The sequence below is a fragment of the Oryzias latipes genome, chromosome 13, assembly GCF_002234675.1.
Source record: "Oryzias latipes chromosome 13, ASM223467v1".
Classification (NCBI taxonomy): Eukaryota; Metazoa; Chordata; class Actinopteri; order Beloniformes; family Adrianichthyidae; genus Oryzias; species Oryzias latipes.
Window position 1 is genome coordinate 6,259,408 of NC_019871.2, and position 26,441 is coordinate 6,285,848.

The window sequence follows — 26,441 nt, forward strand, 5'->3', positions numbered from 1 at the left end:
TTATTCAAATTGCAGTCTATTATGCTTGTTCAAAGGTACAGAAATGGTGCCGCATTGTGCTTGGTACTCTGAAAGGCAAGAAAATATGTGTTTTCTCTGTTATTACATAAAATCTCTTTTTCTGTGTGTTGTAATTTCCTTAAACTCTCTTGAAGAGTGATTTATTCAGTGGGAAAGAAACCCTCTGTGTCTGCTGGTTTTGTCTCTGACTTTGACTGACATTATTGAGGTCTTTGTCCAGACTTCAGTCCAATTTGTTTGTCCCTGACAGCAGGTTTTATTTTACATTTAGCCCTAGCGACAGCACCAAAGTCCTGGCTTTTCACACTTGATCCTTAATTTTATTTTTCCATGTTGTATTTTTACAATTATACTTCCATGAGGCTGTTTTGTCTCCCGTCCAACATGGAAATTTGGTTGTGGACAGTTCAATTACGATGCATTATGGAGTCAGACTATTGTTGATGTGTTGATTCATTGGTCTGCGTAAATGTTGTCTAGCACTCACTAAGAGTCCTGCAAATGCTCTTGCATGCTAATCTGCTTTGTTTAGTACTCTAAGCTGACGGGTTTCCTTTTCAGTAACAGCCTAAAGGCTTACTCTTTGTTAACTCATACGGGTCAGGCAAGTTTTTGGGTTGTCTGGGCCAGTGGAGGGTCATAGAGAGGAGCGACTGCATCTTACTGGGAGCCCAGGTGTGCCTTGCAGTTTCCTTGAGGCTCATGCGCCCACCTTAACCCTACAACTACATGTTTAAATAGTCCAGCTGATGGGCTTCATCCAAACGGAGTTGGGGGACGACTGGGGCCACGAGATGAGCCAGAGGTGAGATCCACAGCCAAATACAGGAACAGGAGCACAGATGAGCCAGAGGCAAAGTCTACAGCCAAGTACAGGAGCACGGATGAGTCAACTGGAATTTAGAATCACTCCCCTGGAAGGGAGAGGGAAAGAGACACAATACCCGCCACAGTCTGCCAGATTTGTGGGGGTTGAAGGAAAAATAATAATGTTCTACAATCTCACCAAGAAGTCTACAACCTTAAGATTGCATAAAGGTTTGCCCATTTTTCCCCTGCAGACAGCCCCTATCCTCCCATTAAGGCAGTCATGACTTTGGCCTGAAATCTACAAGGAAAACCCTGTTCTGTCTTGATACCCAATCACAGACGTTAAACTTTGCATGTGCACATCCTTCGTTTGCTGTATTTTGTTCTATTTGAATCATACAATTTACCACTAACAACCTTAGGTGCATATCATTGTTTGGGAGTGGCCTCCAACCAACAGCTCTGGGGTATGGGGGCATCTTGGTGGTGCCTGGCCCTTTTATGGAGTGTGAAAATGTTTATGGGATATCCCTGCATGGTGGGACAATTTATGAATGTAAGCCAACCCATCAAGACAGTAAAATAGTACCGTTGTCAAAACACCTGTGTACAATAATCCTCATGGAGGCACGCGCAAATCGCCATGTAGGACTGATTTACAGCATTGGCCTTTTAAATGGAAATGCATCCAATAAGCTTCTGTTTTCTCCTTTTTCCCTAGCCCCCCCCATCTACTACCCAGTAAATAAAAGAGTTTCAAACTGAATACTTTAATTACTTTAATTTACTTTATATTGGAAGTGTCCAAACTTTTTGGAAAGAGGGCCAGATTCGGTTGAGGTGGAAATGTGTGAGGGCCAACCGTCCGGCCTGACTTACTTTTGACTATTTTAATAACATTCAAATTTAAATAAACCTTTAATTAACATTCTAATGGAATGGCATCATTTCATATCATAGAACAAATACATCTAATTGCATTTTTACCAAATTCATATATTTTACGCACCGTTCATTCCCAGTTAGCTTGTCGTAGTTAACCTGTGTCATCTGCTATAGCCTCTTCATTGTGAAAATGAAAACATAATTTAGCCTGGGGTTAACACTCACACTCTTTCTGGAAGGGGCTTTTCTCACTTGTCTACGTCAGCTGGAGAGAACCTGCTCATATTCGTAGGTTGGGAGGTCTGGTGCTCAGAGCACAGGTTTTTAGAAGAATGCTCAGGAATGTATGAATGGATGGAAATACCACTTTGGGGTTTCTTTTCGTGAGGAATGAACATTATGATTCTTAAAAGCTACAAAAATTTGCTTTTGCATGGGATAGGCCATTTAATACTCCAATGTGAAGCTTTGTTTTTTTTCCGCAACAATCTATTGATTCCGCAGCTGGTGACTCTGCCCCTCCCACAGTCAGCTGACACACATTTCTGCAACCGTGCTCACAATTACAGGAAGAGAAGATAGAGGTCAATTCCACTGCCAAACTGGTTTATTTGTCATGAAAACTGTTTTGCAGACACCACGGTAGATGTGATCTTTCCTTCTTACTCACATGAACCAAGTTAATGGTTTGAATCCCGTCTAGGTCCTATTTTATACAGAGTTTGCATAGAGTCCCAAGTGGATATTATTCTACTTGGCATGTTACAGTAAAACTGAAAAGGAGACAACTTTTTTCATTGCTTTTTTTTTAAACTTTTGAATAAGACAGAGAAAAGAAGAAAACTGGCATAAGATGACATCTACCACTTGCTCAGTGGGAGCTCAGTTGCTCCGTCAAACTGAGATTTCGCTTTCAAGGCTACTAGTCACAAACAAGTCTTTGTTTTTGTAGCGAAAACATCCACCTATCCACTTTTTGTGATGAAGAAAACAAAGAAAATGGTCACATCCAAGTGGCTTCACTTGATATTTTTCTCCTGATTCTCCTCTTAATTTTCTGTTCTGGGTATATGGGATCAGGTTGGTGCTGTTCGACGAAGTTGTTAAAAATGAATTTGAAAAATAACTGATACTTCATTAAAACAATTGTTCTTTTGTGTGCTAAAGGTGATATATTATCACATGGATATGGTTTACTCTGGAAGGCTTAAGAAAAGCATGAAGTAGGCCCTGTAAATCAACAAACGTGATCAGAGCTCCTGTGGCTCAATTTGGCCGTAGTGTAACAGCAGCATGTTTGAAGCATCGTGGAGCAAATCAGGTGTCTCGGCACGCCAGGAGTTCAAAGATCTGAACTTTGGCAAAGAAGACGCGTCGCGTCAGTCAGGCACTCAGCTTTGGCACGTGGCGTGTTGATGATGCAGTCCAGCAGGTGGATTCCAAAACCAACATGAATGAAAATCAGAATATTCCCCTCTTGAACCTTATAACATTTTTCTTTTTCGAAATCAAGATAGTGCTTTGCAAAGAAGATCTTCAGTCAATTTGGCAATGAGGCCAAAAACCTTTGCCGGTAGCTCCGCCTACATGCGACAAGAGCATCAAATATATGACCTCATTTTTGGACAAGCGACCTGCAGCAAATCAGATTAGGTGTGAATGCAAGATTAGAGTTTGAAGCCCAATTTGTTTTTATTTAAAGGATGGATGAGTTTTTGAGGAAGATGTCTCATCAAGTAAAAACTCATCAATTCAGATCAATTATGTATTTAAGTGGATTTCATTTAATTTTAGATCAACAGTTTTTTTTTCCACATATGTGCCCAAAGGCGTACTAAAAAATGCAATTTTGTTTAAAAAAAATAAAGAACTCTTGATAAGTTTAATTGTGCTGCTTAAAAAATGTTAAGAGGAAAAAAGTTGACTGATTCTGGCATAAAAAATATTCTTTTGTAGTGCTGAAAAACTTTCACAGCTCCTTTTTTCAAATCTTTATACTTTTTAGCAGCACTGAGAATGTGTGAAGGCTTCTGTAATCCCTTGCCTCAGTGGTAACTTGTTAGGTACAAATAAAATCTTATTTTAGAGAGTTAACTGGAATCGCTGCCAGATAATCTCAGGATATTGGTTTAACTTCTGTTTTCTCGTTCCTGTTGTATATTTCTATTCCTGTAACCCTACGCAACCAACTATGTGACCTTCAACTTAAACTTGTGCTGGAGCCACTGGTACGTGAATGTCTTTCTCATACCAGTATTGATTTTTTTTTTACAGGATTATTCTGTTACGGAACAACACTCTGAAAATTGTCAACTCCAGTCGAGCAGATGAAGGCAACTATGTGTGCCGGGCCGAGAATCAGTTGGGCTCGGCCGAGCTGACGGCCGTACTGTGGGTAAAAGGTAAGTGACGCCCTGGAGGCCTTTATTTTCTGGCAAATTAGCAGAAGTCAGCCTCCAGTAAATAGTCCCCAATGTCATTTTCTCCCCCACCTTTACGCGGTTGCCAGGAAATTTACTGTGCTTGCTCAGCCGTGAAGAAGGGCTTTCACATTCAGGAATCATATTACAAGGGCAGGTTTTAATGGCGAAACAGTCTGTCTCCTAGATGCACTGTAAACAGTCTAAATCAGGGCTAACCAGGATATTTGTTTGACAAAGGTGAGTTTTCCCTGCCCTCCAGTTAAATTCGCAGTTCAGTGCATCTACTTGGCGCTAGCTGTGGGTTAGCCTGAGGTGACAGTGCAGCAGCTTTGTGCTTGCAGAGGCCATGCGTGTGGTGCTGAGCCCCAGCAAGGTGGAGGTGACGGTGGGGGAGAGCGTGGTCCTGAGCTGCAAGGCGACGCACGACACATCCCTGGACGTGGCCTTCCAGTGGTTCTTCAACCAGAAACCAATCATCTTCCAGCAGGACGGAAATCACTTTGAGTACATCCAAACCGTGAGAGCAAAAGTAAGAACAAAAAAGGTTCTATTAATGTAGAATCCGCTACAGTGCAGCCTTAAATGTGCAGAATGAGAAGTGAATGAATTTATGCTCATTAATGTCTTAGTCACAACTGCTCTTATGGGTGGAAACAGGCTGTCTATGAGCTAAAACATAGGCAAACATATACAGGGCACGGAGGCGGCACGGATAAAATAATACATTCCTAGAACAAAAAGGTTCGTGCACAGTTTTTCGAACAGGCATGTGTCACACGTTCAAGAGCCCCATGAGTGTGGGTTCTTCAATGCGCTTTTAGCATTCAGTGTTCATGCTGGACTGCTGCTACCTGATACTAGCGCATGTATCTACACTCGGAAGAGGCTTGGTGCCTCTCCTTCATGATCAATTTTCCGATCGTTGGCATCCGTGAGTTAAGGACGCCATCCATACGTCGCTAACATAGCCGAGTCTTTGATTTGTCAAAATTCAACTTAAGCCTGAATACGCTATTTCAAACTTGCTTAGCAAGAAGCCCAAAACACAAATGTATGCCCATTCACATAGACTTTTCATTAGACATGGTTGCTCGAGCATGCGTTGCAAAAGGTCAAGCATCTCAATTCGTAGACAACACTTTTAAAACACGTAAGGGAAGTAGGGGAGATGCACGCATGTCATACTGATATTTCATACTGATATTTCACGCAAGCAAGGTGCCCGTAAGTGCCTCTACAAGTTATGAGTGTGCAGTTCGTCCTTGCAGAAATAAAGAAATTAGACAATCAGAGCATTGTTTCCGTGGACATCCTGCCAACCCCCATACAGGTGCATGTGACTAAAGCATAAGAACCTCTATGGGTATTCCTAAACAATTCCAGTCTTTACCCCTAAACAGCAGAGTTTGAACATTTTTGGAAGAATCCAAATGAATTTGACTTTGTCCGCATTGTGGTATTGTCATCCTTGATACTTCAGCCTCCACAGTGCGAACAGCCTTGCAAATGTTTTTAGGAATCTTCCAGAAGGTTACAGGTAAGCCCACAGCTGATGCAGGTCTTCAGAAGCAAGTGCACTGAGCTGTTGCGGCCATTTGCAGCTAAAAGTTTGAGGGGTATCTGGCCATTATTTTTAGTTTGAAGCAGTAGAGCAAGATGAAGTGCAGTTGCTGTGACCTCCATGATGGCTAGCAGGCAACAAGAAAAAAAAAACAAATCGGCGTCAAATTTTTGACCTCACACAATCCATCACAATGTCCTTACATCTAAATGTTTGTTGGAAAGTCATCCGGATTGTCCCAGTCCAAGATTTTGCCACTACTGGTCTGATTTTTAGCCGTATCCCTGATGTCCTGCTATGATCAGCATTTTCTGCAGCATTCCTGACTGATCACAGAGCAGTCTGTTTGCAAAGAATACACACACAATCCTAGTTTTGTTTCAGGAATTGATGATTCATTCACTTTCCTGTGTCTGACGTAGAAACTATTCCCAAATTACATGATGTGCTTCCCCTAACCTCTCTGATCTTGAGAGTACTCTAGAGGATGTTAGCCTCATGCTCACTGATACAGTACTTCTCTTTCTTTGCTTATACATCTCCTATGATGAAGCTGATTTTAGATTTTTTTAATTTGCATAAAATAAAGTATCTGGTGTGCCTTTCATTACCAAAATAAGCCATATTATTTATCATAGTCCGTCTAAAACCTGTATACCTAAAACAGGTACATTGTGCAATCCACAATGGTTTCTGTTCAAAATCAACTAACTGCTTTTGGAAATCTTTAGGAAATCAGCCTGAGAGTCTTTTTTAGTGCATCTGTACTGTGGGTAATTAAAAGGCATACTAGAAATAATAAAACAATAAAAGCAATAAAAAAATATCTAAAAAAAAACCAAAAAGCATTAGGCATGAGTACATTTATTATGAAAATGTTGGGTTTGGGGACTTGGGGAAATCTATTGCGACAGTTTGAGAGTTCTTTTTTTTAATTTTAAATAGAACATCTATACAAGGGGATATAACGTATACATGTAACTTAATGTAATTGAAAAATAAATGTACCTGCTCCATAATGTTAAATAACTCATTATGCATTTATTATAACTCTTTAAAGTGACAATTGCTGTTGCATAGAAAACACGTATGCTTGTTACTTTACCATAAATCCTTTTAAACTTGATTCTGTCAGGTTAGGTTATGTGGACAGTGTTTAAGTCCTAATGTAGTTGCCCAATCTGATATTTCCAGTCAGATTCCACCTTGATATGAATAAATACACACCAGTTTTTATTTTTTTTATTTGAAGAAATAAAAAACTTTTATGGTCTCGCGGGCCACATAAAATGACATGGCAAACCACATTTGGCCCCCGGGCCTTGAGTTTGACACATGACATATACAATTAGATTGTCATAAATGAATGATGAGCGGTAACAACCTCACGCCTGAATGTTTAAATGAATGTTTAAATTATTTCAAACTTCTATGTAATTCGATTTTATATAATTTGGCCGAAAAGGACTTCCAGTAGACAACCAAAACTTGTGGCTTACATGAATATTTTTCTGATGATTGTTTATCAATGTTTATCATGTTTATCAATCTAACGAAAAATGCGACTGCTTTTTAATACAGAAACTATAGAAAAAAAAGTTTCAAACATTCTACCAAAAATATTATTAACAAGCCTTTTTTTGTAAGTGCCACATGTTTAAGACAAAAAAACCTGTCTTGATTTAACAATAGAAATTAAAAATAACTGGAAGATCAACAAAATAATTAACAAAAAAACGTTATATTGAAATAGATTTGACTAAAAAAACAGTATAAATGCAGGTTTTGATCTTTCCTCCTTTTATAGAATATATTTTAAAAAAGTAATGTTTATTTCTATAAAAAACTGCAGCGGTGCATGGTGATCATGTGTCAGAATAATTGCTTTGCTCCTGCAGAAAAACCCTATTTTAGTGTGAGAAGTGAGCTAATAGTTGACCTGATTTCTTAAAAGCAGACAATAGTTGACAAACATGTGCATCAGAAGAAGCTTTGATGCTTGTTTGCAAAGAAGTTTCTTTTTTCTTCTCTCTCTTCCTGAAGTTTTTTCTTCTAAGTCATAAATCTGTTTGCTTTTTTCTTTTTAGTTCTCTTGTTTGTTGAAGTGAAGCCACCAAATTATAGATTCCCCTTTCCTCTAACTCTCAGCATCTGGGTTTTAAGCTTAGTTGGTCAAACTGAGTAGCTGCTTTTTTCATTCTTGTCAGTTCAGCTGCTGTTGCAAAAAATGATGTTCTTTTAGGGAAATGACTAATTAGAGGAGCTGCTGCACCAAATCATGACTAAAAGATTGGAGTGGAAATCCGACAATTAAAATTTCAAAAGAAGACTTGAACGTATGAACGGCCATAAAAACAATACATTTCTCCATTTACTGTTTCCTCACAACCTGCTGGCCTGTATGCTGGAATTATTGCTTCACACACTGAAATGAAACACCAGACGCTATTTCAAACCAAGTAGAAATCAGAGGAGACCCAGTTGCAGCAGTAATCAGTGGGTATAGAACAAGCCATAATACCTCTAATCAGAGCTGCAATACCTGTCTTCCTGAAATAATGCGACGGACAGGCTGCTATTTTTACAAACAAGGTGTTCAAAAATTAAAAAAACACGAGTCACTCTGCTGCACAATAACAGGAAGGACCAGGAAGCACGAAAGGTTTTACGTAAAAAAAATATATATATTGGTTCTAAAAGATACACACCGATAAAAATTGTGTTATTGGTGTTTTTAAAGTCCCACTCCGAACTACTTTTGAGATAAAGTAAAAGGGTTCTCAGTGTTCTTTTTATGATAATTACGCCGTTGTTATGCAAAATCAAAAAATGTGTGTCTTTTCTTAGGACATAGTTTGTTTCTGCAGAGCGACAGGAGTTTATTAGAATTTTGCCTCTATGCTGTGGACGGGACTGATGGCCCCCAGTAAGCCCTCCTCATTTCCCATCATCCCTTTGCTTACTCCAATGAGTTATATAGGCTAAAGAGGGTTGAGCCTGTTACCATTGTCCGATGTACGTAAAGAGTGAAAGGTCAGTAAACAATGAGACATGGCTTAGCAGATACTGTAAAATGACCATAAAATGCTTTTTTTCTGATCATCACAAAAATAAAACCCAGGCCTTGGTTTTAATTTTTGCTCAACAGATGAACGAAATTTCAAACTTTCTACAAATAAATATGTCATTACATGGCAAATGCAATGCATACCTGGTAAATGGTTGTGATTTTAATCAAATCTACACACAGACTAAAGGCCCGTTCACACCGGGACGAATTTCGCCGGCGATTTTCGCCGACGTTTAACGCCTCGTGACTTAACAAAGGGCACCAATGTGAGTGTGCACACCGACGCGAAAAAACGCCACGCGCCAAAGCGTCAAATAAAAAAAAAACGCCTCGGGTTCGTTTTTTTTTCCGACGCGTCGCGTCGAAATCTATTCGACCAATGAGAATTGCGCTTTTGCACACGTGTCTGGAGCTTCTGAAGTTACAGTAAAACACAACTTGGGGGCGCTCAAACACCAAACTGCCTTGCTGAGCACACATACCAGCGAAGAAGATAGACGCCAAGTAGCGTCTACACTGCCGCGAAGAAATAATGACGGACATTCTTAAATATCCCCGAACCAACCACCAGTTGGAGCAACTGGTGCTTGAAATATTCATGTTTTCTTTGTATTATTCTGACAAGCGCGTAAATACTCGTTCTTCTTCTGAGTGAAAAGCGACTTTAAGAATCGTAAAGTTGCGCAGCGCCACCTTGTGTACAGGAGTATTTCTGTTTACATTAAGCGCCATCTAATGTCAGGGAATGAAATTGCATGTTCGCTCGGCTCATCGTCAGCGAAAATCGCCTGGGTGTGAACACAAAAGACGTGGCGAAAAACGCTGGCGAATAACGCCTGGCGAATATTCGTCCCGGTGTGTACGGGCCTTTAGATTTACACAAAGTGTTAGACTCCTTGGTCTGTGTTTCAAAACGGCTCGTGGGGAACCGACATTGCTGTAGAGCCCTTGTGCCCGACGTACGTGGACAGGTCGGCGCCAGGGGTGGTAAGATGCGGTCGGAATGCTCTGGGAACAGTTCGTCCTGGTTGACAGTCGCGCCGGGACTGGGGGCACCATCCCTCCTGCAGACTGGAAAGAAGGGCGTAACGAGCACTTCAATTCACAGCCCGTGTGAGGCGAGGTCCGGGTGGCGTTTGTTGTAAAGCACGCAGCAGCCGGAGGTTATTTAGCGTGTTATTTAGTGTGAAAAGTCACATCCTTGTTTCTCCAGCTCTGTTTGTACAATTGCAGCACAGCATTGAGTCGCCATCTCGACCTGTCCAATATGGTCTCCAACTTTACGAACGCAGCAAGCTACCGTAGCGATTCTAGCTTATATAAATCATTTGTTTATGCTCTCTCCCACTAGTTTACAGCCACTCACACCCGCAACCAAACATTACTGGTGCAACAAAAATGACGAGCGATTTTGGAGCTATCCAGCCGTACAGTTTTGTATCCAGATTCCAGCTCAGACAAGGAAAACAAAGACGTCATGGATCTTTTTTTCCATAGGTAGATGCATCAGAATGGATGAGCTTGTGGCTCACCGTAGTATGTCAAGATTCTTTTTGAAACGGGTCTTTAAACTGTCATAAAGAATTTACAAGAACTGAACAATTATGTGTAAAAGTTCTTTTTTTCATTTACCGTATTCATAACCTTTTAAACTACTTATCTAATGAGGAATGCTTTTTTAGCCTGTTGGTTATAAAACTGCACAAAGATTTCTAAATGTGCCTAAAACTGCCACATTGTTTGTTTTTAAAACCCAAACAAAAAGGTCAACAATACAAGCAAAGAAATTACTTCAATAAATGTTTAAAATACTAAAGACTCAATCAAACAGGTAGAAAAAGAGCACAGAAGACTTTGTAATTGGATCTTCCTTTTGGCCCAAACATCCTAATATGTGATTGAGGTAAATAACCCCTTTCCTCTCTTTCAAACAATGGCGTTTTTGTCTGTAGCTTTTGATCAAATGGTAATTAAAAAATGTTCCCATTTCCCCCTGAAGACTTCTACCAGTCACTTACTGATACAGGTAGGATTCACAAAGCAAGTGACTTTCTCCGACCGCAGGACAAAAAGCCTTAAAAAGAGGTTTACAATCAAACTAGCAAAAGAGAAAAAGTCCTGCTGTTGACAAATGGGTGAAATCAGATCTTTCCTCCGGTTTTCTCTGCCACAACTGTTTTACGGAGAGCAAATGTTTGCAGTGACAATTCTTCACAGACATTGCAGAGGCCAAGCTGATGCATGCTCTGTAATTTTAATCAGGTTTTGTGCTAAACAGCTGCCTGTAGACCTTGGATTATTCCCAGTCTCGCCTCAGGCCTATCTTATTTCAACAGCCAGAAAATACCAGTCGCTGAAAAATGCAGGACCAAGCCACCACCTGCATTAAATAGGAATTTCTTCGAGCCACAAGAGCCTCTACAAGATGTAATGGAATCGCATTTCCTGTGTCACGCTCATTTAGGCTTTTTCTCGCCTCTCCTTTCCCCAACTGCAGCAGTCGTCCACCGTGGATCTGATGATCAGGAGCATACTGCTGAGGCATGCTGGGAAGTATGGCTGCAGAGCACAGACCAGTGCTGACTCAGTGTTTACGGAGGCTGAACTTCTTGTGCGAGGTAAGATTGAATCCAGCGGTACACCGTGATACCGTCCATTCCACCAGGGCTTCAGGAACTCGCCCGCACCAGAAAACAGAATTCATTCATTATTGAATGCTGAATTACTAATAGAGAGAATGGTACTTTGGAAAATTATTTCAGGTATCAGAAAACTGTTTTCACAAACCATTTCTGCAAACTGGTCGACCGAGTACAAAAGGTGAAGCTTTGTCATTTTGTTGTTAGCAGGTGGAGGGCTCCCACTTTGTGTGCAGTGGATTTGTTGACAGCAAGAAAGATGCATGTGTCCCCTGCGAACAAAAAAGCTAGCTTTTCTTTCTTTCTTTCCCTTTTCGTTTTTATCGGTGAGGAAAATAATGCCCTGAATGTGCCAAGCTGTTCTGCAATCATCAGCAGATCTGTGATGTGATTGCCAAAGTATATGTGCACTTTGGGGAATTCACATACAGTCATGTTTTTGGGGAATTTACTTTTATAAGCACTCCTTGGGAATGGAAATCTTTTCAAAAGAAAATACAAAAAAGAGTGAATGCACTCGCTTTAAATACTGCACATCAGGGGTGGGCAAACGTTTTGACTCGAGGGCCATAAAAGGTTCTAAAGTTTGACAGAGGGGCCGGACCAGGGAGTTTTTTGGTAATCCACCCTAATAAGAGAAAGACATATGGAATCTGAACAAAAACATGCTATGATTTTGACTGTAAGTTGATATGCATATACTTTAAAACAGAACAGTTTGGAGTTTTTATTTTCCAACAGTCTGTCCTCTTAATGCACCAATGGGTTGATGCCCATCAGGGAAAAATGCTAACTTAGAGAAATGCTGCATTCATGTGGTGTTAAAATGGTCAAAAAAATGACTTTCCGACCTGAAAAACCCACATGAACGTCAAAAAAACAACAAATCTTCCAAAACCACATGAATACAGAGTAACTTTCTGCACCTAAAGGTCAATTAATTGGTAGATACTAGATTTACAGGGAAAATAAAACAGAAATGAGAATTATCAAAACAATTTATTTCAGCTTAGCAGGCCAAATTAAATAGTTTAGACAGCCACATAAAGCCTGTGGGCCGTAGTTTGCCCAAACCTGCTTTACATGAAATTCAGAGGTGCATTGTGGGCTTAAAACAGGGTTTGTACCATAACAGAAAATTTAACATTAAGATTTTAAGGGTTTAAAAAACATTATTAAAATGTTTTTTTTCTTTACTGCTTAACCATTTAAAACTGAATACATTTAAGAATTGACAGATATTTTATATTATTTTAAATTTTGATGTTAGAATTAATTTTAAACCCCTTAAAAAATCTACAAAAATGTCAATATCCCTTTTCATGAGATATAGATAATATCAATTGCTATACATTGGGTGACTTGGTTGTTGCTCACAACACTGTAAGTTCAAGATGCAAAAACATTACTGTTCAGGAAACAAAAACTTGTTAAAAGAGTGCGATTTTAAAAAGGAAGATCAGGATTATTCTTGGTGGGGACCAACACACAACTGTTACAGCATATTTACAATTATAGTTCAAAATATAAGCCTATGTAAAGATGTGGCTATTTTTAAATATTACTGTCATATAATGACCATGCAGGCCTTTATTTCACTGTGATGCATTCACAGGATTTCAGGCTTGTTATCATTTCTTTCTGACATTTCACTCATGCCCCATGGCCTCCAGAGTATTCCTTATGAGATTATGAGAACATTATGAAGTCCATTCATCCAAGAATTCTTTCATTTATTTCTGTTTTTTTTAATTAGGTATAGTACGGCTCGCCTGCTGATACGATCTTATTGTCCTGAGGCGTTATTGATAGAGACACTGGACAAAGACAGGAAATGCGGCAGGGGAAGGTAGTGTGAGTGACATTTAGTCTGTTGTCTGGTCAGCTGGGGCGCGCCGGCTTTCTGCTGAAAGCATTAATATTTGTATACACAGATACCGGGTCACCATTGAGTGATAACATTTACAGAAATGACAGCAACAATATTTTTTAATGTATTCAGGAGGAAATGCAGCCCAGTCTTCAATAACAATTTTCCATTTTTATTCTACCCGTTTTTATTTTCTATATTCTTCTTTATTGCACTCTGGCTAGGTCATTTCATATTTTGGAATAAGAAAGTGCTTGTGATGTGTGCAGTTTGGACTTTTCCATATGTACAGTTGCTATTGTCCTTTTTTATTTTTCTGTAGCCTAGATGCACTCTCTGCACCCTTCTTTTTTAAAACGGCAACTAATACTGGAGGAATGAATACTTTTTAAAACGTTTTAGTACATTTTGGAAAGTTCCTCAGAGATTATATTGGGTCTTTGCCCACCTCTGCAACCAAATGACACGCGTGGCTCCCATCTTTAGTACATTTTCATGTCAGAAGAATTCGTTATAAAATATTTTTCTGTCAGAGTCAAAAACTAAAACATAAAGTATTTTAAAGCCATTGTAGTAGCCGTGGTGCAGTGGAAGAGCGGTCGACCTCTGATTGGAAGATTGAAGGTTTGAGTCCCGCCTTTCCCGCCCATGTTTTGAAGTGTCCAAACCCCACCTTGCCTCTGGTGGAAGGTTGGGGCCAGTGTTCGGCAGTGGAGCCACCATCAGTGTGTGGATGGGTGAATGGGTTTGTGACTGTAAAGCTCTTTGGGCCTTCGAGGAAGGTAGAAAAGTCCCATTTACCATTTACCCTCGCTACCCCCTTTTTGACCCGTCCTCAATGGCTGATCAGCAAATACACGCCCATCCCCCATCACCTTCTGCCTCTGCCAGCCTGGTCAGAGCAATACATGGCAATCTATTAAAAAACAAAAAAAAACAACTTTATTTTCATAATGGCAGCTTTGCTGTATCTTTAATCTCCATAGCAGCCATTTTATGCAGGTTTATATATTTTTAGAGGAATCCGGAAAAGTACTTTTGAATTTCCTCGTCAGCAGAAGTCCACATTCTAATTTAACATTATAGCCGCCAAACCGTAGGATCTGTGACCATCCCATAATATTTTCAAAACTATCTTTGGATATCACCGACATGTGGGTTTTGGTTTTGCTAGTGGATTTTCAAGTTTTTTTTGTTTGTTTTTTTGAGCCTCCTATGAGATTTGGATTTTTTGGGATGTTTTTTCCCTCTGTGATGTCATTGTTTTTTGCGGGGCGGTTGTTCACGATGTCAAAGATTTATTTTCATGAGATACTAGGTGCATGCAAATTTTGATGAGTTTTCTAGCATGTGGTCAAAGTTAGAAAGAAGAACCGCCAAAACAATCTGGTCCTTGCAGTGCAGGACTGTTGCGCGACATAAATATTAAACTAAATATAACAGCAGCACATTAAATGCTTTAATAAGCTGTGTTAAAAAAGAAAAATTAGCTGAGAATCGCTTCAGACTGCAGCTGACTTGTCTGTGCTGACATTTCTGGACCCTTTGTGCCTCATTTGTGATGCATAATCCAGATATCCTCTCTTGTAATTTGGTCTGTCTTGTAATTATTTCCTCACCAGGCCCTCCTGGACCCCCTGGAGTTGTAATCGTGGAGGAGATCACAGACCACACAGCTACCTTGTCTTGGACTCGGGGTCTGGACAACCACAGCCCCATCAGCACCTATAATTTACAAGCCCGGAGCCCGTTCTCATTAGGCTGGCAAACTGTCAAAACAGGTAATCATTTAAGAGTAGACTGCAGGAAGTGGATGCAGGGCCTTAATTCCATCCCTATAAAGATAAAGGATCGATACAGTCCTTACTGTAAGAATGTTTGACGTTATCTACTTAATAAAACAAGTTGTTTAGTAAAAAAAAAAAATCATGTTAGATGTCTCTTATAAGTGGAAATCCACGCTGAAAGGATACATTTATTTTGAGGGGATCCATAAAAAGCATTAAGTGTGTGCTTCTAATGTCCCAGATGCGAAATGTATTCAGTGTCGGATCAGCACTTAGTGGATAATTGACCTTTTGGCTTTGAAATATAAGAGTGATCCATGTTCATTTTGTTTATCATGCTTTAAGCACCCAGGAACAAATTATATCATTCTTTTCTTAGCTGTAACTTTACCAAATAACCATCAATTATGATCATTTAGCTTTAACCGATAAAGGTTTGCTCAGTCCTCGGTGTAATCCATCTTAATGTGCCGTGTGAAAATAATAACAGAGTCCAAGGTGTGATAATGATACATCCCCACACATGAATTAATCACACTTTGTATAAACTCCTCTCACATCATGTCTGTTCAACTACATTTGTTTTGATGAAGCATAATTATGACTGTGATAGATAGTGAGCGCTGATCATGTTTGGAGGAGCAGGAAGATGTGTGGCTTTTCGCTCCTTTTTATAGCAAACAGATGTTTGAACAGCAGCTTCCCAGACAGAGGGATAGCAAACAGCTCCGTCAGATGAGACTCAGTCATTATACTTGGATTTGGTTTGGTTCTAGCTTGCATGACCCGCTTTGACCAAGCCTGATTATGGAAGGACGCTGGTCCTGAAGTACAAATCACATCAACAAATCAGGCAAAGCAAAGACATAATAATGATCGCAACGACAATTTTAAAAAATCCAAATAAATGATAAAAAAGGCAACAGTACATTTTAAAAATCAAAACAAAATTCCAGAAACCAAAACACTTCTTTTCCTTTCAGGTTTTGCCTTCAGGGGTCGCCACAGTAAATCAGGGTCCTCTACTCTCTCTTGCAACAAAAACGTCTTCCTCCTGTCCTTCTTTAACTAACAGTAGTTCAATTTCTACCAGCACCCTGTAGGTGAACAGCACTGATGGTGGTAATCGTTAACCAAGGCCTCGACCGATCCGATGGTTTGTAAGACATTGTAGGTCTAATTCACATATTTGGTTTGGCAAAGATTTTATGTCAGATGCCCTTCCAGACACAACCCTCTGTGTTTATCTGGGCTTAGGATGAAAAAAGGTAGGTACTAGGGGAGAACGCTGATTGGCTGATGACATTTGATATTTGAGATTTTTTCAAATGCCTCTTCAATATCCCCATACTTATAAAAGTTTTCTGATCACTACCGAGCAAATCCAGAATCACTTCATGTCAGATAAATTTAGTTTACTTTATCTATTTACAACATTTTATTTAAAAAAAAGGAACAAAATATAAACATATACACTCACTGCTAACTATAGTCAATTATTCAAGTCTATGTAACAGATGAAAAAACATGTTTGAAATGGAAATAGGCAGAAGCTGCCGATAACTTTCAGCTGAATTGATGGACAAATGTTATCATCCAATCAGTGATCATAACCCATAGTCCCTACTTTTTTCCAGTTTCCATAAAAATGAAGAACAAAAAAAAAACACAGAAATCAAAGTGAGATTTTAAAAAATGAAAGAAAAGGTAGAAATAAGGAATCATAATTATAAGACTGGGCATGCTTTTACAGAAGCTCAAAAGATTACAGAGTGGGATTTTAGCAACTTTCTGTGTGAATTAAAACACTGACATAATATTTATTGGAATTATATCATGTATTTTGCAGCTTTTAACAAACAATTCTGTGATATGTGAGTTCAGCGTACCTTTCAGAAGGACCAACTCAATCAGTTCAGTGGATTACGTTACGTGTCATACAATACAAAGAAATCAGAGCTCAATACGTTCCATTGATTGGTTGACTTGTAGATCGTCCCTTTCTGTTATATGAGAATTTTAAGAGGCGACATGTCATAAACAAATAATAACCAAAATAGATGCACTTTTTTTTTTTTACCAAGTTACATGATGACACAATGTCAAGAGAATATGATGCAATATGTGTTAAATAACTGACACCGATTTTTCTACCTGACCCAAAAAAAAAAGCAATATTTCTCAGAAATGTTACACTTGAACTTTAATGGAAATCTGTAATCTGAAATGTTGTGGCATCATCAACTCCTGCTTTAAAAAATGTTAATTGTTACAGGGAAGGTCTCACCCAAAATCTTTTTATTTGTTATTGTCAAAAACAAGCGTGCAGCTGTGCAGGGAAATGCAATGAACAAAGAAAATAAAAACCTGAAAATGTAGACATTAAAGACTGAACAACCTTTATGAGTATACATAAATAAATGAATTAAAAGAATACAAATAGAGAAAAGATGAAAACAAGAAGATTAGAAGGTGTGGGTGTACACAGCTGTATTAGTTTTACCATCAAGTGCCAGGCTTTTAGAAAGCGGGAGGTAGCACATCCTTGAAGTTGTCACAACAAAGCTTTGCTAGTAGCAGTTTGTTGATGACAAATGTCTGATGGCCACCATCCAGTTGCTCCTGTGCACCTGCACCACTTCTCACCTCATTCAGTGTAGCGTGTAGAAACGAAACACCTGCTCAGTTGCCATGACAAAAGAAAAGGTCCACTTGTTAATATATGGTTCGTATTGATAACACAAAACTACAGGTACAATGAAATGAAAATTCATACTGCATATCTTATTTTGTTTCATTCTGGGGTAAAAATTAAACTTTGTGTTTTCGTTCCTCTCTTCAGGGTTAAACCGCAGTAGATTTTGCTCCGGTCGCTGCCTCTTTTATAACAACAACCCCTTTCAGGACTTCTTTCAGTTTGTTCACAAAGCTCCTACTTGGTGCATTTTTACTCAGTAATGTCGATATGAATTCTTCCCCCTACCCCTACATTTAGCCCTCCAAACGGAGAGTTATGGAAAAATTGTCTTCAAATTCAGACGTAACTCCCACTCCGTGATGTCATCAATAGTCACCGGTCAGCTGCATTAGCACAGAGCTGCTTGGAAAAGATATAACATTGGTTTTATAACTGTAAAAAGGTCATGCTAAAACAATTGACTGTATATAAGAGCTGGACTGAGGGACCCCTCGCCCGTCATGTTCCAAACAGGAAGTACCCGCTGCCTTTGAGAAGCCAAAATCTCATAGACTTCTAAAGAAAACTAAACAACTATCACTAAGTCATTAAATTTGTCAGAATAACCATTCTCGCTCCAAATATTTTTTCATTATATTTTTCCGTAGTTCTAGGTATAAACTGATCCACCAGAAGCCTCAATAAAAGTTGATGGTCCCACGTCACGTTAAGAACGTTTGACAGATTTTGTGTAGACTGCTTTTAAGTTGTAGGGGTGTGGATGTCCAACATGGTGACGTCCGTACCACAAGAAAAGGCGACTGAATTTACAGTACTTCACTTGGTTCCAGAAGTGTCATTTTCTATGGGTGACGTCACACTCACTCGGTCCACTTCTCATATACAGTCGATGTTCCATTCTTGTCCTACATTATTGAAAATTTCCGCACTTTTTAATCTGCGACTTCAGCCCTTCACCCTTTTGTTTACATTGCCACCTTTCACATCCACACACTGGCAGATGTTCTTCTTTCAGAAGACATTTCTTAAACCACATAATAGTTTGTCTTCATACATCTGCTACTTTCTCTGTCACTGAGCTTCCACCTCCATGCTGAGTGTTACATTTCCCAGCCACTCATTGTTTCTCACTTTGCTAGAAATGCAAAAGACCTGTTTGCTTTCTTCTGAAGTAAGAGCCTAAATACTGTCAAACACCCTTGAGTTTGTGAGTTTGCACTCATGCCGGCGCATTTCGTGCACACCGGATGTGGTGTAAACTGCAGCCTAATGAGTGTGGAGAATGCTCAGACTTAAGCCAAACTGCTCTCTTGTTGTAGATCCAGACCCAGTCACCGGGGACATGGAGTCGGCCATGGCCGTGGAGCTCAACCCTTGGGTGGAATATGAGTTCCGAGTTGTTGCCAGCAACGCGATTGGGACTGGCGATCCGAGCGCACCTTCTCGACGTGTTAGGACTAAAGAAGCTGGTAAATTCTTCAAGCATGACTAACGTTCCTTTTATATAAGCCAGTTTAGTAATATACATCATTTTATTCAGACAGAAGCTGAAAATAATCTCGTTCTGTGAATTTCAAGAGTTATTTCTGCTAAATTAAGCAAACAAAACAGGAAAATGTTGTTTGCAGTGAGCTAAAATTCCCTCTGCTGCTTCACCAGCTGCTTATTTCTTATGTAAAATGCAATAGTTACATAGGTCAATTGTCATTACAGCACAGCTTTATAATTTGTACACTTTCTTAATTGTGAACTTAGTTACTTTTAAATATGGACGAAAGGCTTACATTGAAAAAAACTAAACTGTGATCTCCACAATAACAAATCAGCAGTCACCACTGTTCTCTGGGGTATTAAAAATGAAATAAATCATGCATTTTTTTCTTTTTTTAACCTTTTAGTGCCATCAGTGGCACCATCCAATGTGAGTGGGGGCGACGGCCGAAGGCATGAACTGGTCATCTCGTGGGAGGTAGGTCCTCTGCCAAACTCCTGTGATGCAAGCATAAAAAGAAAAAAAGATGATGTCAAACATGTTTTGGTTTAGTTATGATCTCCAGAGAGGGAAGCAAGCTCCTAAAATATGTCAAATTCATGATTTTTAAATCTTTTCTGTGGAGAAAAATGGGCAGTGACACCAAAGCTGTTTCCTTTACTTTCTGTTTTATTTAGGTGTTCAGAAAATAGGAGGCAAATTAAGCCCAGGAAAATCTCAACATTCAAAGTGAGATGTGAATCTCACTTAGTTGTATCTATATTCACAAACTTCCATCATATCCCACATTTGCCTGTTTATGCTCTTAAAATTATTCAATTTATCTCTGAAAAAAAAAAACGTCATTGCATATGTCGCCATTTGCAAAGTACCATTAATTCTTTTTCTCTCTTTTCAAGATGTGGATTTAATGTACAAGAAATGATACATATGTGTCCAATTTGTTTAACGATATCATCCAAAGGTTATCAGAATCAGAAATACTTTATTGATCCCACACGTGGGAAATTTGTTCGTTACCATAACAACTGACAGGGGAAAAAAAGACTAAGAATGATATAAAATAAAAATAAAAACAAGAGCAAGGAAAATGTGGTATAATTTAAAAAGCTATTTACAAAACAGTGCAGGTAAAGAGATGTGCAAAAGAAATGTGCAAAATAGAGAAGAAGAGAAAAAAAAATGTGCAAAGGTTATCTTTTGCATAGTGAGTTGTTTTACAGGGTTATTGCATTGGGTCTGAAGGATTTCTGGTTGAAGGATTGATGGTAAACATGGGTTGTCATTTATATAAACATACAAAAGTGTATAGTTACTATCATTATTGTATGTTAACAATGATGATTAATTATTATTATATTACATAGGTTAAGTAGACATCCTGATAGTAAAACTATAGTTTCTTCAGGCGCAGGCTTCAATAAGCTAAGCTTCTGCATGCTCCCTTTTAAAAACATGTTTTGCATTATTATTATTTTTATTATTACATGCATTTGTATCCTATTTATTATTTTGTAAATATGAACCTGTTTGAAATGAACAAAAAATACATGTGCAAAAAAAACAGGAGAAAAATATTAATTTATGAAAAGTTTTTTGCTAAGATGTAAAAGTAGAATAAATCTACTTGTTGAGAAATCCTTCACAAGTTCAGAGGCAATAATGTCAAAAAAAAAGTCAACCATAGGACAGAGGAGCTGGATCTTCCCCCGTTATCAAGATCTAAATCACCCAAAATGATAAATCCCACAGCTAGTGCCTTAATAATGATATATCATCTGTTAATGGGTGTGCTCTTCATTAAAAACAGTCCCTTTTTTTGCCCGGGAATCTTTGTCATACATTATTAAAGTGGAGGGAGCGTGGCTGATGGATTTTGTGCTTCTGAGCTTGAAGGAAATGGACTGATGACTTGGTGTTTCACTCACAATGGCATCGGTTTGCAGTCAGCTGCATTGCCTTCAGCTGAGATAAAGATGACTGGCTGCAGTTCCACTCAGTGTGCGCTGCCGAGCTGTCATCCTATTCCCAAAGCCGCCAGAATTGGATCTAATTAAAATGCAGAGAAAAGCTTTTGCAGCTCTTGATGAGAAGAGACTGGAGATCATTTCAAAATGAAGTCTGAGCAACATTATTGATGCATTTCCTAAAGGTTTCATAGAGAAGAGAGAAGGTTCAAAGTAAAAGCCAACATTGGTAAAATAGTCTTGGTACCTTTACAAATAAAATCTGGCAAAGCAGAGCTTTTTTGATAGACAGTGATGGTGATGTGTGAGGTAAGAAAGTAAGGAAAGGCATCCAGAGAAATGTCCAACCAGCCAAGAATCAAACAAGTGACTCACTGTTTCCTGGTATTTGTTCCTGGGTAACATGAACCCAGTAAGACACAAGTACGCCAGAAAGGCTTTGCTGCTTTTTATAACATCACACACCTCCACTCCAGCACTCACCTTGTGGGGGTGTGGGATTGTTGCAATTTGTTACCTCACCCAAGAAAAGTGTGTTCTTAGTTTTGGCTGTTTGTAAAAACGGATTATTCAAAAAGTAGATTAATGTGAAAGCTTTGCTAAAAATTAGATCTTCTGGGTGTTCAAAAAGTACCTTTTTACAAAAAAAGAGTAAACTTGTGAAATTAAGAGGGTCTGAACATTGGACAAAGGTGGTTTTATATATCTACTTTCTTAAAATAAGGGTAAAAAAGGCTTTTGTGTTTTGGCAAACTTGAATTTTCTCATTTGGGTCAACTTTGGAACCTTAGTTGCAACTTGTTCATATATGCCAATTTTTTAGCCACATCATTGCTTCTATGCTTTCTTCTACCTTCTGCCACTTGTGTTTATTTTTCCACACATTCTAAATTTTTTGTTTTAGCTCTTAAGTGTTTCTACCCTACAGTTAATTTTGTTTAATTATTAAAGTTCAACCACTCCGTCCTTCCTTCCTCCTTATTGCTTGGATACCTAACTCCACAACACTCAGTGCACCCGAAGGACTCATTCTTACTTCCTGCTTACGGCTGGTTTAAAAAAAATGGTTAGCTTAGTGTCAGGTTAGTTTAAGTAAACTTTGAGAGACAGATTTGCTAAAGATTTATGTGCACAAAAACGTGTCAATTTTTATAACTGACTTTAAAAAATATGCAATATGTCAGAAAACACAAAAATGCAAGAGGAATAAAAAAAATCTACTTATCGTCACCTTCTTAAAATAATTGCCTGAGTCGTTTTTTCAGATTTTTCAGGAAACGCAAAAAACTGAACAATTTGTTGAATATATGATAGTTACTGACAATTTTAATCAAAATACAGTAGCTGTGACAACAAATGCCTGTTGACATACAAACAACAAAGTTACACAAACATGGAACATGCCAGAGCACAACGATCTTATCCATACCAATGGCCCATTTTACATCTGTACCCTTTGTGGCAGTTCTTTCCATACAGAGGCTTCTGAGAAGGACAGTCTGAATGGACTTTGCCATCACTGAGAAACTGAAGAAACTGTGTAATGCACAGTTGGATATCAAGCTTTTTTGCCTGTAGCCTTTTGTGCCTGAAGCCTGAAGAAAGATCTATTAAGTTTCACATGTTAAGGGGATAGCCTTATACTATAATTAAGTATAATGAAGTATAATTGACATGGTTTCTTGGGGTGAAAATATCTGCTAACTATTTTTTGTTTAATTTTACTATGAATGCTGTCACACTTCATTTGTAAGACCTGCAACAGGCATTTCTGAGTTATTAGTACCCCATATTTCCTTGCAAGCTCAGAGTATGCATTTGACACACAAACATTGGGATTCTGATAATGGCAACCATCACTTCATACTATGGTCTCCTTGAATTCTGGATAGCCTTTGACCACACCTTCAAAATGACAATATTAAAGATGAGCAAATACCTCACGACACATGTCACCTTCTGATCTGTCTCAAATGTAGCAGTAGCTTTCTTTGAACCTAAGTTGAAAAGGGTAAAGGTATGGACCTGGAGTTTTGTTTTGCCTTATAGACTGCTGGCTGGGGTTTCAGGACACAGTAGCACAAGTTTCATTGTCCAAACAGTCTGCTCTTCATTGGCCGAATCCTTGACCTGAGACTTCTCTTGCCGCGCTTCATCTTCTTGGAGGCACATGAGTCAAAAACATCCCTACTAATATTCTCGTGTTGGAATGAAACAAAAAAGTCCCACTGATCTTTTTTCGAAATATATACATAATAGTTCTCATGGAAAACATTGGGAAATATTGGACTCCAGCAGCCCTCACCCCAGAAGTTGTAGCGTTCTGTTAGTATTCACAATGTAGTTAGGAGATGGTTGTACCTGGGTAAAGGAACGTCTAGTCTTTGTAGGTCAGCCTCTGCAGGATAGTGTGAATCAACACTGGGGAGGTCCCGCAACCCAGTCTTAGTGAAATCCTTAACTTCAGGTTCAACCTTTACCTGCTAGTCTCTCTTAGGTCCAGATTTAGATGGGGCTTGTGCATGTTTTTCACAGTCAATGAGATTGTTCAACCATTTTTTTATGTTTTTTTCAAGAAGACAAAGAGATGAGAAAAAAAGTGCCTTGCACACTTTTTTTTTTCCATCTTTAAGCTTCAGTTGGTAGAAAAATGTTGAGTTGTACCGGGATCTTTCAGCAGCTCTTTTTGTTTTATGTTAATTTTTGTGACCAAAGTAATGGCGACTGGCCCTATAACTCTTCAAAAATGTATGATTACTCTGAGAAACATAATTTTGCGGTCTATTTTATTAAGTTACATTTAGGATTCCCATAATGGTTTGCAAGCTGCTTTTAGAAATTGCAGTACAGCATACAATTACACCAGTCAGTTCATGTTGTGATAACTCATATTACATCTGAGTAAAAAAGCACAAAAGTGAAGAGTGTCCTTTGGGATTCTTTTTAGATTGTAGATTGCAATACAGTATAAAAATGTTAACTGGCAAAATATAATGCCTAAGTCACAGTCTTGACATAGACAATTATACTAAAAGAGTTAAATGGCATGTAAGGATGTAGGCAATTTTCCAGAGGTGGCCAGCATCATGAGGAGAGGATTTAGGCAAAAAAATCATTTTTGTCAAAAAAATGACTAAGGCAATTATTTTAAGAAGGTGACAACTTGAGATTTTTCAAATGTGAATTAGGATTACAATAGCTGTAAAATAATTCAGTTTATATATTTACTCCAAATGGTAAACAATGGTAAAATGGTCTAACTTCACTGAAATTAACATATTTATCATCTGGTTCAAGGTGAATTTTTATGAATGGGGTTATTTGATTTAAAAATTTACAATTCAAATTTTGGTAAAAATAGAGGTAAAAATGTGGGGCCTTTTGATTGACAGGTGAGAATTCTGGCCGTTTTCCAACAGTCCCTCTTATTTTTTAATTTTGGGGAAAGTTTGGGTTCTTGGCATCACATCCTGCAAAGATGGTGACCATCATGGAACAGAAAAAAAACATTTCCAATTAGTCCAATACAAACAAAAAAAATGTTTTTTAACATCCACCATGTTAAAGTCCCACTCCAATTATCTTTTGATCTATTTTCAAAGCATTCCTAATAGTCTTTTGATTATGATTATGCTGTTTTTACCTAAAATTTTAAAAAAATTGCATCATTTTCTAGGACAATGTTTCTGCAGAGCCGCAGTAGTTTATTAGAAATTTGCTTCTGAGTTGTAGGTGGTCTGTTAGAGTGGAGAAACCCTGCTCCCCTCCCTATCCCTGTTGCTGAGAGTTCTCTGTTTACATGTCTTCCAGCCCCCCTTTCTAACATTATCTGTACAACAAAAAATGGCGAGCAATATTGGAGCAATGCAGCCGTACAGTTTTGAGCCAGATGCCAGCTCATGGATCTAGTCATCTGCAAGTGGATGCATCAGAATGAAGCACAGCAGCGAGCTTGTGGCATGCCTGGCTTATTTGCAATATCCAACTTCCAACTGCATTTCTTTGTCTGCTCCTGATTCACAACAATTTGAAGAAAAAAATTAATTAATCAAGCAATAATTTTCCTATTTATGTCTTCTAACCATCAGAAAAATGCCACCATAACATGTTAAAAATACCAAAAACCAACATTATCATCGGGGTGGGTATTGAAAGAATTTTGTCTTTGTGAAGGTATTTTATGTCTGTTATCCCCTTTATGAGCTGAACTCTTATAGGGCCACGCAGTCTGCACCTGAGACCTGCTCTGGTGTAGAAAACTCTGATCTCCATTGCTCCAAAGAGCTGTTCTTGAGCTGCCATCATTAGCTCCTCTGTGCTGTCAGACCACCTTCTTGATATCAACCACCTCTTCAAACCAGCAGCTGCACATGCCGTGCTGAAAGTTTGTGCCACTTACAACAGCTCCTCAACAAAAATGCCATTTACCAGAATTCAAAACAATTCATTCCTGACGTCTTTTACACCTCAGAAAGATTTCAAAAGTGAAACTTTTAAGCAAAGAAAGAAAGAAGAATTGTGTTTGTTCTACATGCATGCTTTTAATCAAACTGTTTTGCACCAAAATATCACAGCTGCACACCGGCAAAAACAACTGAAAAAAACCCAGGTGGTGGCACGCAAGCCTCCATGAAGTCATGACCCTTTTGATAGAAAAAGACAAGTGAGACGAACATTAGATCCAGGAGGATATCAGAAAGGTTGAGGTTGTCCTGTGGGGCTCAAAGGAGCACTTATCATTTAGGCACAGTGACCTTTTTCCATTTCAGAAGGGATGAATGGTGGACCCGTCGTCTGGGCTCTAGATGTTGAATGTTAACTCAAACTGAAGGACTCTTAGCAGGTCAACATAAGGGGCCTCGGCTATTCCATCAAAAGAACAAACCTTAAAGGAGCAGTCAACTGCTGGAATTCAGCTTCTAAAGGCCCTGTCACACAACCACTACATACATTTTGCTCATTTTCCACGGATGAAATTTTGTTTTATTTGTAATACATGTGTGATACACGTAATTCATAGGTGTTTCTTGTATTTGTCATTTGTCGATGTGCTCAGATTTCCACCTAGGGTTTCGTGCGATGGGTGAATTACGCAGTTTATGCGTATTTTATGTCATTTACAGTATAAGCACTTATTACGTAATCCCTACGCAATTGTGCGAGATTTTTGTAAGATGCATACGCAAATGTGTGGCTTTAAATATCCACGTATGTACAA

General features: G+C 38.7%; 1 protein-coding gene across 2 annotated transcripts in view; it reads left to right on the top strand.

The window, feature by feature from the left end:
- The window catches only part of cntn5 (contactin 5), a 178,790-nt gene that overhangs the window by 142,396 nt on the left and 9,953 nt on the right, over positions 1 to 26,441 (top strand). For both annotated transcript variants that reach the window (XM_023961649.1, XM_023961650.1), the window contains 6 exons: positions 3,991 to 4,118; positions 4,481 to 4,668; positions 11,268 to 11,388; positions 14,902 to 15,060; positions 19,084 to 19,233; positions 19,663 to 19,733. In XM_023961649.1, the coding sequence (XP_023817417.1) occupies positions 3,991 to 4,118; positions 4,481 to 4,668; positions 11,268 to 11,388; positions 14,902 to 15,060; positions 19,084 to 19,233; positions 19,663 to 19,733 (817 nt within the window). The remainder of the gene's footprint in view (positions 1 to 3,990; positions 4,119 to 4,480; positions 4,669 to 11,267; positions 11,389 to 14,901; positions 15,061 to 19,083; positions 19,234 to 19,662; positions 19,734 to 26,441) is intronic.